We start from the raw sequence: 13,384 nt of genomic DNA, 5'->3' as shown, positions 1-13,384 counted from the left end.
GAAACGGTGACACCGTCGGGATGAGCATGTTTCACGGGTTTCACCCACACCCTTTCTTTTTCGCTGAGAGACTAGACCAGTCCAGCACGGTCCACTTATCACGTATCCTTGAGAAACAAACCGGAAGGAAGAAAGAAAAATGTACTAAAAGAAGGAATCATTTAAGGAGACACAGAGCGTGGGATGGTGGCGGTGGGGTCTGAGCGTAGGCCCTTATATTCATAACAAAAGACTATAATGACTATTATTTTGGGATCCTCCTGCAAATGCCCGGGATGAGCATGCAGAGGGCTACCTCAGATTGATGGGGCACTTTGAAGAAATTCGGAGAAATAACAAAAAGAACTACAGTAGGTATTGTGCATACTAAGGAAGCAAGTAGGGAAGGAAGAAGGCAGTAGTCTTTCTCTTATGTCTCTTCCCGCTGCAGCTGCCGTCGTTCCGGTTTGCTAACGACGGGCCTTTCTGCTGCTGCTGTCTTGTGGCAATGGCGTGCTTGTCTTCTTTGAAATCCGTTGTTCAAGTTCACGTGCATTGTGCGAATCATGGCTCTCATCTGCTTGCAGTTTGTTTTTCTGTTTTTTTTTTTTTTTTTTTGCTGTACATGGCCGTGCCAGGAAAATTCTGGCTGGTCGAGCCGTGAATGAAAGCATTCGTTCCTACTGGGAGCTCGGGAACTAATTTCTTATTTCCACATGTATGTATGCTAGAACCCTGCGCGGGTGTCGGTAGATGACAGTTCCATCCCTCAACAGCCAGGCAATCCATTGCCCTATGCAAACCGGACAGAGGGTTAGATCATCGCAGACCCCCGCTGGCCGCCCTTTTTCTCCGGCCCTTGACATAAGAATAATAATGTACAGGGGATGATGGTTCATGCAGGAATGATAAGTAAAGAATGGGGTCCACCAGGGTGAATTCAGGGTAGTTCGCTTTCCTGCGTCCGTCCGCCGTAGCTTTGGTACCGGTCCAAAAGCCGGTCCATCAGCAGCACTGTTACTTTCGTCAGCAGATGGATCTAGGTATTCCTTTCCATCCCCGATGCATGGCTGGTAGCTCACCCATGAATAATGCAAGAGTAAACGCGTATAATATGGCGGGGGATGTCATGAAAGAATAGACAAGCGGAAAGTGATCAGAGAAGCTCACTAGGCTTCCAAGGAGTATACCAAGGGACACGCGGGCCGCTGCACTGATGCCAATACATCTGCGGAGTGTGTGGCGACGCGCTAATAGTACAAAAGCACCAAAGAACATCATGGAGAGTGATGCCACGGCGAAGTAGTATACATAGACGAATTCTAGGAGGGCCATATACCCTCTCAGCAGCTGCTCGCTACTCAAGCGGCCAGGATCAGGGTGGTTCGAAGGCATGATCCGCATGGTGGAGAACAGCGCCGCAGTTACATTCCCTACCAGGTCACTGAGCATGTCTCGGGCGATGGGGACTTGGCCCGTCCGACGGGAGGGACAAAGCGGGTGATTGGGGAGATCATCCAAGATCCGGGAAATTGTAACCTGTTCGTTTACGGCCCCTCGGCTATAGTCGATCTCCATATCCGCAATGGTGGTTCGAAGAATTCGAATGGCGTAGTCGGGTCTGGGCCGTGGATCTTCACAAGCCCACAAAATGGTTTCTGCTAGGTACCGGAGTTTTAATGTGATGTCCAGACTCAAGGCAAGGATCTGAGACCCTTCAAGGAGGAGAATGAGGACCACATGGAACGGGAAATGTAGCTGAGCCCATATCTGCTGAGAGTATTTGCCCAGAACGCGTCGCGGAGAAAGGTCGAAATACGCTTGCCACAAGAAGTACTGAGATTGACAAGTTAGGTTCCGACTGGAAACGAACTGAACACTGAGTGGGTCAGGCAATCATCGGGGCCATACCACACTAGTTGTGACGCCTAGGATATGAACAAACGACCACTTCGTCCAGCCGCCAGGGCCTACTGTCCGATTGACAAGCCTAGTGACAGATATGACACCTTCGCCGATTATGATCAGAGTTAGGAGGCCCATTCTTGTATTGAGATGGGTATCTTGGAGTCCAATCCCGGGTGTGGCGCTTGAAGTTCCCATAACTACCCACATCTCGACCCCAAATAGAACAAACCAAACGGTCCAAATATAGGGGTTGACTCCTTCACGAGGACGGAAGGCATAATACATCTACAGCAAGTCAGTTTGACACTGGTACGAGCTAACCGATGGTTGTCTGCCTTGGGTAGCTTACCAGGAGGTAGGTCAGACTTGAGACAGATTGCATCCCGGCAATAATAAATACACCCCTAGCTGCAGGCATCATACGCCGTCGAAGAAATACGGCGTTAACAGTGTATTGCAAGGCAAGTAAGAGTCGACTGCCACCGAGAATAAGGCTCAGGGACTGGAAAGCCCAGACATTTTCTGGCTGAACACGGGTGGTGAACCGTGTACCTGCCGATGCAAATCCAACCATAGCAGCCAGTTGGATGGCCTTGCAAATTCGCTCGAAGATCGAGTCTCGCGCGAAGCGGATATCAAATAGTGTGACTTGGAGCCAGGTAAACCAGATGATCCCGAGGAAGCCAATGTAGGCCCACAAAGCTGGTATGCAGTATCAGATTGTGATAAAACCATGTTGAAGAGCTGGTATACCTTCTACATTGTTGATTTCATGTGTAGCCGTGAAGGTCGAGAGATTTGCGACGAAGAACAAGTCAAAGAACAGCTCAATGGGTGTTGCCTCGGATTGTTGACGGAGATGCGGAAGGTCTCCATCCTTATCGTCAATTGGCGACTCAATGAACGCAATGACACTACGCTGCCTATTAAAGTTAAGAAACCATTCAAATACCATTTCTCCTCAACGGTGGTTCAACTTACTGCGTGGCTGCTCTAGCACGCCTATCTCTACTCGACGGTTGGCCAAACCAGGACTTGAAGGGAATTGGTATCATAATGATTGGGCCTTAGGGAAACTAGACAACTAAACGATGGGTATCATGAAATATGAAGTAAGAACAGTCCAGGTCGATGGACGTCGAGACATTGGCGTGGTCGATCGTTTGCGACACGAGGAGCAATCGGTAATTGTCTCGGAAAGAGCGATGGTGATGCTCTTGTCAGGGACTTCAAAGCGGCAGCCAGCGCAGATCGCACGGAAGTCGTCAATGAAGCATTGGTAGAGCATCAAGGCTCCTCATGCTCAGAGGCATTTGCAGATGCTGTCACCGAATTTCCAAGACCCTCCAAGCCTCGCGAATTCGCCATCTCATCGGCTGTAGATAGGTTCCCATCCGAGCCAGGAGTGATCCCAGCCTCCTGCTTGAGCTTCTCGTAATTATCTCCGGCTTCTTTGATTAGAGCCTGGATTTCCACCTCCCGAACAGCTATGTCCGCCTTCTCCTTTCTCAGTTCTTCCATGCGGTCGATCATCTGAGTCTTTGACTTCTCCAGGACCGCCAAGTTCATACGCAAACGCTCCAGCGAGTTCGACAGACGGGGTAACGAGGTCATCTTGGGCGGAGTGCGCGGACGGTCAATAGGGTCTCTGCTAACACCCATAGCAGCTCGCGCCTGGCTGGCGTCGTACGCTGCTTTTTCCTCCAAGTCCGAATCATCCTCATCCGACAAGCCTTCGGCATCATCAATGAGTTCACGCATTTCTTCCCGCTGTTTTCGCTTCTGCTCTTTCTCTGCTTTTCTCCCAAGGGATATCCGTCCGTCTTCGACGAACTCGTCAAAGCCTTCTGCGAAATCTTCATCATCACGAACGAGCCTCGTATCCTCTCGCCGCGCCTGAAGATCCCAGTTGTCCTCATCCATATCGTCTTCGAGGGAAATGAAGTCTTTCTCAGTGGACAGTGCGGCTTCCTCCTTCGCTAACCGTGCTCTTCGGGCTTTCTTTTCTCTAATCTCTGCTTCGCTGGGAATAGCAGCGGGCGTCGAGACCTTCATGACCTCACCAAACTTTGCAGCCACATCAATTGTCTTTTCTGCCTCATCCTCAGCTGCAGGCTTCGGCGTAGAGGGCGTCGAATTTCGAAGCTCTTTCAAATATTCGTCGCTGTAACTCGGCCTATCCTGCTCTGGTCCTACCCGGAGGGGAATCTGACCACCTGCGCCGGACGGAGTCAAGGACCGCTGGAATGCGCTCTTCTCTATAGCCCGTTTCGCGAGGCCAGGTCGTTTGGGAATGACAACTTCGCTTTCCTGGTCGTCATCGTCCGCCATCGAGGTACTGCCGGGGCCGAACGAAAGGCGCATCTTGGATTTTTGCTTCGTTTTAGAAGTCGGAGGGCGTTTGACAACAGGTCCAGAGTCTACCAGCTCTCCATCAGTATATTCATCGCGTAAAAATGAGCTGGATCGCAGATACCAACCTTGCTCGTCGGCGTCATTTTCCTCATCTTCGCCACCAATTTTGCGCGGCTTTCGACGATTTGCAAATTGAGAACTCATTGTGAAGGTGTATGAAAAGTCTCGGTAAACTCCTCGTCCAAAACGAGTCCTCAGCTATAAAATCAGCACAAAGCCTGAAAGATGAAACCCCGCTGCGTCACTTGCAGCTCCGCGATTCTTTGGAGCTTGCGGGAACATCATTCTTCCGGGCCCAGCTGATTCCCACTGCTTGTATCTCAAAGTTCCGCAACGCGACCGACTCGACGTTACGATAGGACAGTAAAACCCCAGAACACACCATTCAAGATGCCTCAAGCCCAGCCCGAGTTGAAGAAGGTATGATATTCGCGATTAATACCCCGCCAACCTTTCCCCGATACAGAGCACCGAAGCTAACATTGCGGTTTTCCAACAGTACATGGAAAAGCGGGTATTCTGCCAACTGAACGGCAACCGCAAAGTCATTGGTATCCTGCGAGGCTATGATGTACGTCGCGCTTGTGCCCCTCGATTTCTACTTTCCTGCCTGCTGTGTCGCTGTTATACGGGTTGATATGCCTTGGATGGGGTCGAAGATTGAGATGTTCTTGGGTTCAGTCCATCGAGTGAAAGAGGGGGCGGGGAGAGTATGTGTATGTGTGTATAGGTTACTGACGTCTGCGCTTGTCTATACAGGTGTTCATGAACATTGTTCTTGACGAGGCTTTCGAAGAGAAGCAGGGTGGTGAGAAGGTTGCTATCGGCATGATTGTATGTGGCTAGTCCCATTCCCGGACGTCTACGTTTGGTCTGCAAACTGGGAGGGGCAGGAAGCTAATGGCTATCTATTCGCCTTAATAGGTCATTCGCGGTAACTCGGTTGTTATGCTCGAGGTCAGTATCGCCTGCCGTAGGACTACGATTGATGGCGTGCCTTATCAAGAGACTAACCTTTTGTACTTAAAATAGGCCCTGGAACGTATCAGCGACAAATAAAGTGCTGTGGGTGGACGGGAAAGTCAACATGTCTTTTTATACCTTCACTGTGGGAATGATTTAATTGCAATGGAGTTCACGGGTTGGTTGCTCACGGAATGATCGATGGCATCTCGCTTTCAAAAGGAAACAGAAAAGAAATCTTCATTTCAAACAAATTACGAGAAACACTTCAAGTGCAGAGGTCTGGAGTATACCAGATTACGGCAGTCTTTTTTTTAAGAGGAAGAGGGGTGCATTGACCCAAAGCAATGATCCATGACGGCTAGTCAGTTATGGTCTATCATTTTTTCTCGGCAAACCAATGCCCAACATATCCCATTGGCAATAATCAAATGGGCCTCTGGAACCAGATAATACCCTGTGGAGATAACCCAGAATACTAGAAGAATAATAAAAGGAAAAGAGAACCCCCGCGCCATGCATCTCCTTGACCTGAAATCAGCCCACCTCCGTTCCCAAAGTCCAAACAATGAAGAATGAAGCTATACGAGTTAAAATTGGTATCTAGAATTTTGTAATGAAGACGGCTGTGAGGAAGTTAAGCTCATTTCGGCTTCTGGCCGAATTTCAATTTCAGCTTGAACCCACCGCCACTGGGTGTGGAAGGTGTAGATGGGGCAGTCGTTGGTTTTGGCTGTGCTGACGGAGCTGGAGAGGGAAGGTTTGGAATGTGCAGCTTTGTTGGAATTTGCTGCGATGATGGCTTTGGACTGAATGGTGTAGTACTGGATGCCACCTTGGACTGCTTGAATGTGATACGAGGGCCGGGTGGTCCCATGCCTTGCTCTTCGCGCTTGCGTTTCGGGGCTGTTGTATCTTTGGAGGGCGTGAGCGTTGTGCGGATTTTGTTCGATCGGACGAAGTGCATGCGTCCCTAGGTTGAGTTAGCAATGATGCAATATGATTTGCTGTTATCCGTGCTACGTACCTTTCCGAGATGCTTCACGCTCCAGTAACGAGGGTATTTCAGAGATACCATCCGAGTCGTGATTGCGTCATAGAGGACTCTGCAAAGATCGGTGAACTCAGAGAGCTCCAGTATTCCAATGCACGAGGAGTTGCACGCAGCCCAAAGGGACTCTTTCAGCATCTGATCGCCGGAGATCTCTTTCTTGAGAGCACTCAAGGCTCCGGTAACTGTTTGTCTCCGGGCAAGGTCTGCCTGACGGACCTCGGTCGAGGACTCCTGCTCGATAATCAAGTTATCGGTGTTGCTGGCAGGTGCTTCATCCTTGGTTTCACGGCCAAAGGCGACTGGCGCGAGAGCCTTTCCGAACAGGTTATGTAGGCGGCACCTGATAAGAGCAGAAGAGTCGTTTGACATGGTGAAAATGAACCATCGCAGTAGTTCGGGGTTCCGGAAAATGTCAAGCTCAATTAGGCATTCAAACGCATCCAAGCGGAGGAGATCGTACGTTCCAGCTCGAGTGTATGGTAGGAATTGCATAATATCAAGGCTCAATATTTTTGCCTCCATGAGACGCACTTGGCAGCGCAAAGCGGCTCGTGAGTAGATGTTCTGGAAAGAGCTGGACCATTCATCCATCCTGCGATACCTATCAATCTCTGCAATGGCGTCTTTCTCCAATTGTTCTTCTGCCTGAGCCTCCAATACACGTTCCATGTCAAAATCGTCCATCTCGTCAGAGGGCCTCTCAGGCTTGCCCAGCATGGCATGGCATAGCGATTCCATCAAAGTCGCGACATAAAAGTTGTCCGAATACTGTCGCAGCATAAGCGTCGGGTCAATGAAGAATTAGCTCACGTACTTACCTCGTTGTTTGAGTTATCGTTGAACTTTAACTTGTCGTACAGGAAACGCTTGACCCGCATGGGCGTCTTTCCGTTAGCGTCGCGTATTTTAGATATAGACTCAGGGATGGCTAATTGAATGAAGTATGCTGCTCTGTCAGAGAAGTCATTAGAGCGAGTCATTGGGGACCCTGGAAGGCAAAATAGTTCTTGGAAAGCTCTTTCGAGGTGGAACAATCCGACCCAGCCAACAGCATCAGTAGCATGCTTCACCAGAGCTCGAGCGGCAGCCACCCGAATTCCGTAGAAATATCTTCGATCCATCAGTGTTCTGACGAATATGGTGGAAATGAGCTCGTGCTCTCGCTGAATCGCCATATATTGCAATGACTGGATATCACATATTGTCAGTTCCAGTACCTAATGAATAAAGAAATTTACTGACCTCCAGCTGCGCTACGACGTCTCGATCTTGCTGAAGCTGCGACAGGTACATGTACCCTGGCATCGCCAACGAAAGCTTACATATCCACTCAAAATCTGCATCCATGCGAATCCATTCATAGGACTCCCTGCTCATTCTCTCTTCCTCTTCTTCGCTCCAATCCCTTAGCCTCCACTCAGCGACCTCTTCTTCGCTCTGCAAGACGTCACCGAGACAGTAGAGTAGGACATCTTCCTGGGTTTCGGCATTAGGGTCGCCACCTGTAACGGCAGCCGCGCGCTCCTTTTGTCGCTTGTTTCGTTTGAGACGTTTGTACTTGGTATTATACGGTATGTCAAACTTGGTAACGCCCTCCTTGATCTCCACGATGTGTTCATAAGGCGTGCCATCGGCTTCGTGAATTCTGATGGTCATGGATCCAGTGAAGACCGGCTGGATAACTCCTGCATAGACGCCCCGTATCTCCTCTTTGACATCCCGCATGAATGCATTCTTGTCCAAGTCGCGCGTACTTGAGGCATCGGCTTGCACCTGCCGGATCATCATCTCAACCACAAGCTTCTTCTTGTTGAATCGCTGCGTGGCTTGGAACCGAGGGCATCCTGCTCCATATACCCACTGCTGGAAGAAGGAGTCGAGCTTTGCGTGGCCAAGTCGCTCACATGTCCTCTGGAAGAGAGAAGTCGTGACGGCACCATTCGGTATATCACCCATCCGGGAGTTCAGAAAAAGACGGGAGATGATGCGCGACATCGTTGCCTTACCGCTTGCTTTCGTAAGTCTCCGGTCCAGAATGAAGAGGACAAGCGGGGCCTTGAGCGCTATGAAATCAATTTCAGACGGGTCTATCGTCAATATGGTACCCATGTCGTAGAGTGACGGACGTTCGTAGTCCAGCTCACAAACTCTATCAGACATCTGTTTTAATCGAAAGCGATACTCATTATTCCCACAAAGCTTCCGCATGAATGTATCCGTGATATACCAGGCGACACCGACTGTTACCCAGGTATCTGTTGATTCTTTAGGTACGATGTTTACACCGATCCACTGGCAGGATAGGGCATGAACTAGGCTGCGAGTAGAATCATACATAGGATCGATGATGTCTTCGGGGAACAACAGGCGGCTGCTACATATCGATAAACAAGCCGTGGGTAGCGTGGCATCAGGTGTATCGTCCACAAAGCATATCTTATAGCTAGCGAACGGGTAGGAACCGTAAGACAGTGAGAAGAAGTCGATCGCTTTCGCCATAGGAAAGCAGGTGTTCCTGACCTCATCTCCTCTTCCTGGGAGGCAGAATGCGTGCAGCGGTATGGCGTTAAGACCAAGCTGTTCATCTTGGTCGCTTTCACGAAAATCGGAAAGGTTGATGTACTCGAATGGACCCACGGCAAATCCAAGCTGCTGGGCGGAAAGGGGAGAATAGCAGGCGAAGGAAACTGTCTTCTTGGTAGAATCTTTGGGGTCGATAATCTCATCCGTCAGATCCCCGGAGCAAACGACAGACAAGTCGAGAGTTTCGTCATCCGGAGCAATATACCGATCATGCCCAGAAGCGGGCTTCGAGCGACTGGGTCCAGAGGCACCCGAATGATCACGAGATTTGCGATCAAACATATCACCTAAGGAGCAGGGGCACTTGATCGAGAACTCCCACGTACAGCGCGACAAAGGATCGTCAACGCAGGGGAAAAGAGGACAGCCAGCGCCATACCCCAGGGAGTTTGTTGTATAAGCGTGAGGATAGCGTCTGTCGCCACTTTCTAATCCGACAAACTGCAACCCATCCCGAATATTCTCAATGACGAAGTCGATGGTAACCGTGAGGGCCGTAAAGCGTGGAAGTGACGACTCGGCCGCCTTGGAACTCAAAGGGCCTTCTGCATCATCAGCGGAACCCGTAGCACGTAAAGTCATTTGGTCTTGAGCTTCAATCGAGGAGGGATCAAGTTCATCGATCCGGACGCTCTTGGGGACCGTAATGAGAAGGTCAGATTCTGGAGGAGATTTGAGTAGTCCATCTATCTTCGTCGCGAGGCGCTGGTGATAATGAGGGCCGTAAAGTTGAAGCGTGTCATAAGGGTCCGTGTATTTGATGGTAGGTACCTTGCCACTGACATTGATACGCCGAAGCTCGCCTTGTCGGAAATTTAATCGGATAACGCGAAGGTCTTTGTGATGCGGATGGATCGTGAGTTCCGTTTTCCCCTTGAGGCTCTTGCTGGCAAAATCTATCTCAAGCTCGACCTTCTGATGCGCGACGGTGAATCCCAGCTCCGGCCTGACAGGCCCAGCTGGGGTCTCGACGACGCCTGGCATGGCGCAAGATACTCAGTCGTGCACTGCGCCGCGAGCGCCACGATGGCCAACTACCGTCATGTCCAAGCTCCAGGAGCGATGACTTTTCCCACCTGGCCGCTTTGATCCTGACAGACACTCGATTTTGGTGGTGTTTAATCTCGTGTAGGCGGGGGCGAAGAGAGTGTTAACTAGGAAGAGATGGAGAGCTGCTTCGACGGGCGGGGAACAACACCGAAGGGAAGCAAGCGTTCGAGGTGACCGTGACACTGAGCGAGGTTTGGCACGAAAGAACCGTTCGATAGGACGGGGAGGGGGGTGATTAGAGGGGGAGACTGAAATGAGTAGTAGCACTGGAGGAGATGGACGACCCGGGATCGTCCCTCCAACGACCATCAAACTGAACAATCACTTTTCTATCTTTTCCTGTCGCGTTCTTCTTTGCGGTCGAAAGCTTCCCTGCGGAGCTGGCACCGCCACGTGATTCCGATCCGCGGATGGCGCGAGGAGCCGCCCGTTCCTCTTTCGGTGCCGCATCGTCAAACGGTTCGGGTCCCTTTTCTTCGAACCCTTTTTTACCTTTCTCCTAGCCTTGGATTCATTTCCCTTCTCCCTTAACATCCCCTTCCCTCTATCTTGCAGCATTCCGTTGTCTGTATTTCCTCCTCGTTTATATGCGATAGAGCGTTGACGTTGTCCGTTTGATTGCGCTTTGGTTTCCTTTCCCATCCCGTCGTTGTCCGTCTAGTCGCATACCGCGCGATATGAGCCAAGTTTGATTTTGCCCCCCCAGATAGTCTTTTTTCTTTTTTTGCCCAACATTCCAGCTGTACATCCGAATTCAAGATGAGTGTAATATTCAGAAAGCTCCAAGGTTCGTAATATCCTGCTACAGCACTCATTCAGTCCAACGTAACTGTAGAGCTAATTCGCGTCGCGCATTGTATAGCGATCCAAGACTCGCTTTCCGACGACGTGCTCTTGCCCCTCAAGAGCTACAAGTACTCGAGTGTCGATAAATCCTATATCTCAAATTATATACTGAGGCATTACGTACTGCCACCCTAATCCGATCTATACTTCATACCCTAACACTGACATGGGCTGGTTAGTGGAATGCGTTCGTGGAAATCTTGCCGCTTTGGCTGGCCCCGAATATGGTCACCCTCTTGGGGTTTCTATTCATCGTGGGCAATGTGATGCTCATTGAAGTGTACATGCCTGATCTCGTGGGACCTGTAAGACGACCCCTGGAAGAACCACATATAAGTACAACGACGCTGACAGGTTGTCATTGTAGGCTCCTTCCTGGCTATACTATAGTTTTGCGCTAGGCATGTGGATGTGAGTATATGGCTGCATAGTCGATGTGGTAGCCCACTTCTAATAACGTCTCAAGGTATTCTACTCTGGACAACGTCGATGGGAAACAGGCGCGCAGAACAGGGACATCCAGTGGTTTGGGAGAGCTCTTCGAGTAAGTGGCCATTAAGATATAGAATGAAAGGCACTGCTAACTCTTCATAGCCACGGAATCGATTCTTTGAACTGCACTCTGGCTAGTCTTCTCGAGACTGCTGCCATGGGCTTTGGCTCTTCTCAGCTTGGTGCTTATACTGCACTCGTCCCTTGCCTCGCAATGTACTTTTCGACCTGGGAAACCTACCATACCCATACACTCTATCTCGGCTACTTCAATGGCCCCACTGAAGGCCTTCTTATCGCGATCGCGATCATGATTGCCTCTGGCATCTATGGCCCCCAGATCTGGAGCCGACCGATCGTTGAATTCTTGAATTACCCGCAAATCTTTGGGAACAACTCGATGAAGGATCTCTGGGTTCCCATCCTCCTCTTCTCCTTCTTCCTCGGACACTTGCCCGGTTGCGTCATGAATGTCATTGCTGCTCGTAGAAAGCAGAACCTTCCGATTGCACCCGTCTTCAAGGAATGGGTGCCGATGATCGTATTCACGGGCTGCAACATTGCTTGGCTTTTCTCTCCGTATTCGACGCTTCTATCGGAGAACCGACTAGTCCTCTACTGCTGGACAATCTCGTTTGTCTTTGGACGCATGACGACCAAGATTATCCTCGCTCATCTGCTCCGGCAGCCATTTCCCCATTGGACGGTGCTGCAGGTTCCGCTCATCGGCGGCGCCATCCTAGCCAACCTTCCCCGCCTCGGATTCCCTATGGTGAGCGCCTGGTTGGAGCTACTTTACCTGCGCCTGTATCTTGTGTTCGCCTTCGTTGTATACATGCACTGGGCATTCCTCGTGATCAACAGAATCACTACTTTTTTGGGAATTAATTGTCTGACGATCCGTCGTGACAAATCGGCAGCAAGAGACAGGGCTTATCGTGAATTTGGCGAGAACCAGCCCCTCAACCCAAACTCTGATCCCAGCAAGGGGGGTATCAAGAGCCATTGACTATCTTCATATGATGCGTGTCATCAACGCATCTGATGGATTTAGTACCTTCGTGGTCGTGATATATAAAATTCGCTGCGCAGCCTACGTCCCCTGTTGAATACTACGGGGCTTAGACTGCGCAACTGGAGTTGGCGAGAGCAGAAGACCCAGGCTTTTCCATGATAACAACACCCGAGCTGCAGCATCTTTTTCTTATTCCACTCTTGCTGGTTGTCTTGGCGACGTACATGTCCTCCCATATCTATGATTCTAATGTTCCCTTTGGATTATGCCACCAGCATTCAGGCTGATGAACTTACGACATGAGTGGATGGATGACTCGGACGCAGATCAGTCGTCCCTAGTCAAGCTTTTCCGGTATATAGTTCGATGATAGACAGTATAATAGCTTCTAATGAAATGATAGAGTTGTATAGAGTACAGAATATTGATCATGAACCAGTATGGAGCAGACTTGATGCAGTAGACCCAGAGCAACCAGAGTTATACACACCGACCACGATTACAGAAGATGCGAAGCATGATAGATGAGATATATCGATCAAGCGAAATTATGGGATGACCGGGATCTGCTTAAACTGAAAGCCCTCACAAAGAGAAACTGTTCAAAGTAGGCTCAAATCCTGCGTCGAAGACTGTGTCTCATTTCCCAATAATAAGCAAAACAAGCCCAAACGATACCATCGATCAACTCCCGCCTGAGATCGTCTACCTGATAGCGGCATTATCACCCACTTATGAAAAGCGGTATATCAAGATCTGGCCTATTGGCTCAATGGTAGAGCGTCGCTCTCCTAAAGCGAAGGTTGTGGGTTCGAGTCCCATGTGGGTCGGTGTATTCTTTTTTTTCGATTTGGGAAATCGTTACCCGCGGAGCATCTACTCCTAGTCATAACCCCACTACGGAGTACTGCAGCTAGATATATATACCGAAGTCCCGTCTCCATGCTCGTGTAGTAGTCAATGCGAATCTAATAGAGCTAGCACACTTTATTCTTTTTGTTCTTTTGTAAGGCGGAGGAGGGGTAAAGATCTTATCTTTACGCAGTATGTAATTACAATTCGAGTTCGTTTTTGGGAAG

The 13,384-nt window shown here is 49.8% G+C and overlaps 4 protein-coding genes and 1 non-coding gene across 5 annotated transcripts; 3 read left to right on the top strand and 2 right to left on the bottom strand.

Moving 5' to 3' along the window:
* Positions 1–677: 677 nt before the first annotated feature.
* On the bottom strand, positions 678–4,446 carry BDQ94DRAFT_160397 (uncharacterized protein; the record flags this gene model as incomplete). The annotated part of the gene is made up of 9 exons (XM_026769215.1): positions 678–837; positions 910–1,018; positions 1,062–1,815; positions 1,891–2,172; positions 2,237–2,589; positions 2,641–2,806; positions 3,008–3,103; positions 3,217–4,307; positions 4,368–4,446. The coding sequence occupies 9 exons, from the start codon at positions 4,444–4,446 to the stop codon at positions 678–680; spliced, it is 3,090 nt and encodes a 1,029-aa protein (XP_026624701.1).
* A 199-nt stretch (positions 4,447–4,645) lies between these two features.
* Positions 4,646–5,838, top strand: BDQ94DRAFT_146433 (putative small nuclear ribonucleoprotein SmG). The gene is made up of 5 exons (XM_026766821.1): positions 4,646–4,722; positions 4,802–4,873; positions 5,062–5,136; positions 5,227–5,259; positions 5,335–5,838. The coding sequence occupies exons 1-5, from the start codon at positions 4,693–4,695 to the stop codon at positions 5,359–5,361; spliced, it is 237 nt and encodes a 78-aa protein (XP_026624700.1). The 5' UTR covers positions 4,646–4,692; the 3' UTR covers positions 5,362–5,838.
* Positions 5,286–9,886, bottom strand: BDQ94DRAFT_180161 (transcription initiation factor TFIID subunit TAF2; the record flags this gene model as incomplete). Its single annotated transcript, XM_026773555.1, has 4 exons — positions 5,286–6,238; positions 6,293–7,087; positions 7,138–7,506; positions 7,562–9,886. The coding sequence occupies 4 exons, from the start codon at positions 9,884–9,886 to the stop codon at positions 5,909–5,911; spliced, it is 3,819 nt and encodes a 1,272-aa protein (XP_026624699.1). The 3' UTR covers positions 5,286–5,908.
* Positions 9,887–10,433: 547 nt separating this feature from the next.
* BDQ94DRAFT_55647 (sn-1,2-diacylglycerol cholinephosphotransferase) lies at positions 10,434–12,320 on the top strand. Its single transcript, XM_026776043.1, has 6 exons — positions 10,434–10,739; positions 10,815–10,918; positions 10,978–11,103; positions 11,166–11,209; positions 11,265–11,342; positions 11,393–12,320. The coding sequence occupies exons 1-6, from the start codon at positions 10,712–10,714 to the stop codon at positions 12,297–12,299; spliced, it is 1,287 nt and encodes a 428-aa protein (XP_026624698.1). The 5' UTR covers positions 10,434–10,711; the 3' UTR covers positions 12,300–12,320.
* A 743-nt stretch (positions 12,321–13,063) lies between these two features.
* BDQ94DRAFT_t181 lies at positions 13,064–13,135 on the top strand. Its single transcript has one exon. It is a non-coding gene; the product is annotated as a tRNA-Arg (tRNA).
* The last annotated feature ends 249 nt before the right edge of the window (positions 13,136–13,384 follow it).

The sequence above is a fragment of the Aspergillus welwitschiae genome (assembly GCF_003344945.1).
Source record: "Aspergillus welwitschiae strain CBS 139.54b unplaced genomic scaffold BDQ94scaffold_22, whole genome shotgun sequence".
NCBI lineage: Eukaryota > Fungi > Ascomycota > Eurotiomycetes > Eurotiales > Aspergillaceae > Aspergillus > Aspergillus welwitschiae.
Note: the sequence above shows the minus strand (reverse complement) of the source record. Positions and strands in the feature narration are given on the sequence as shown.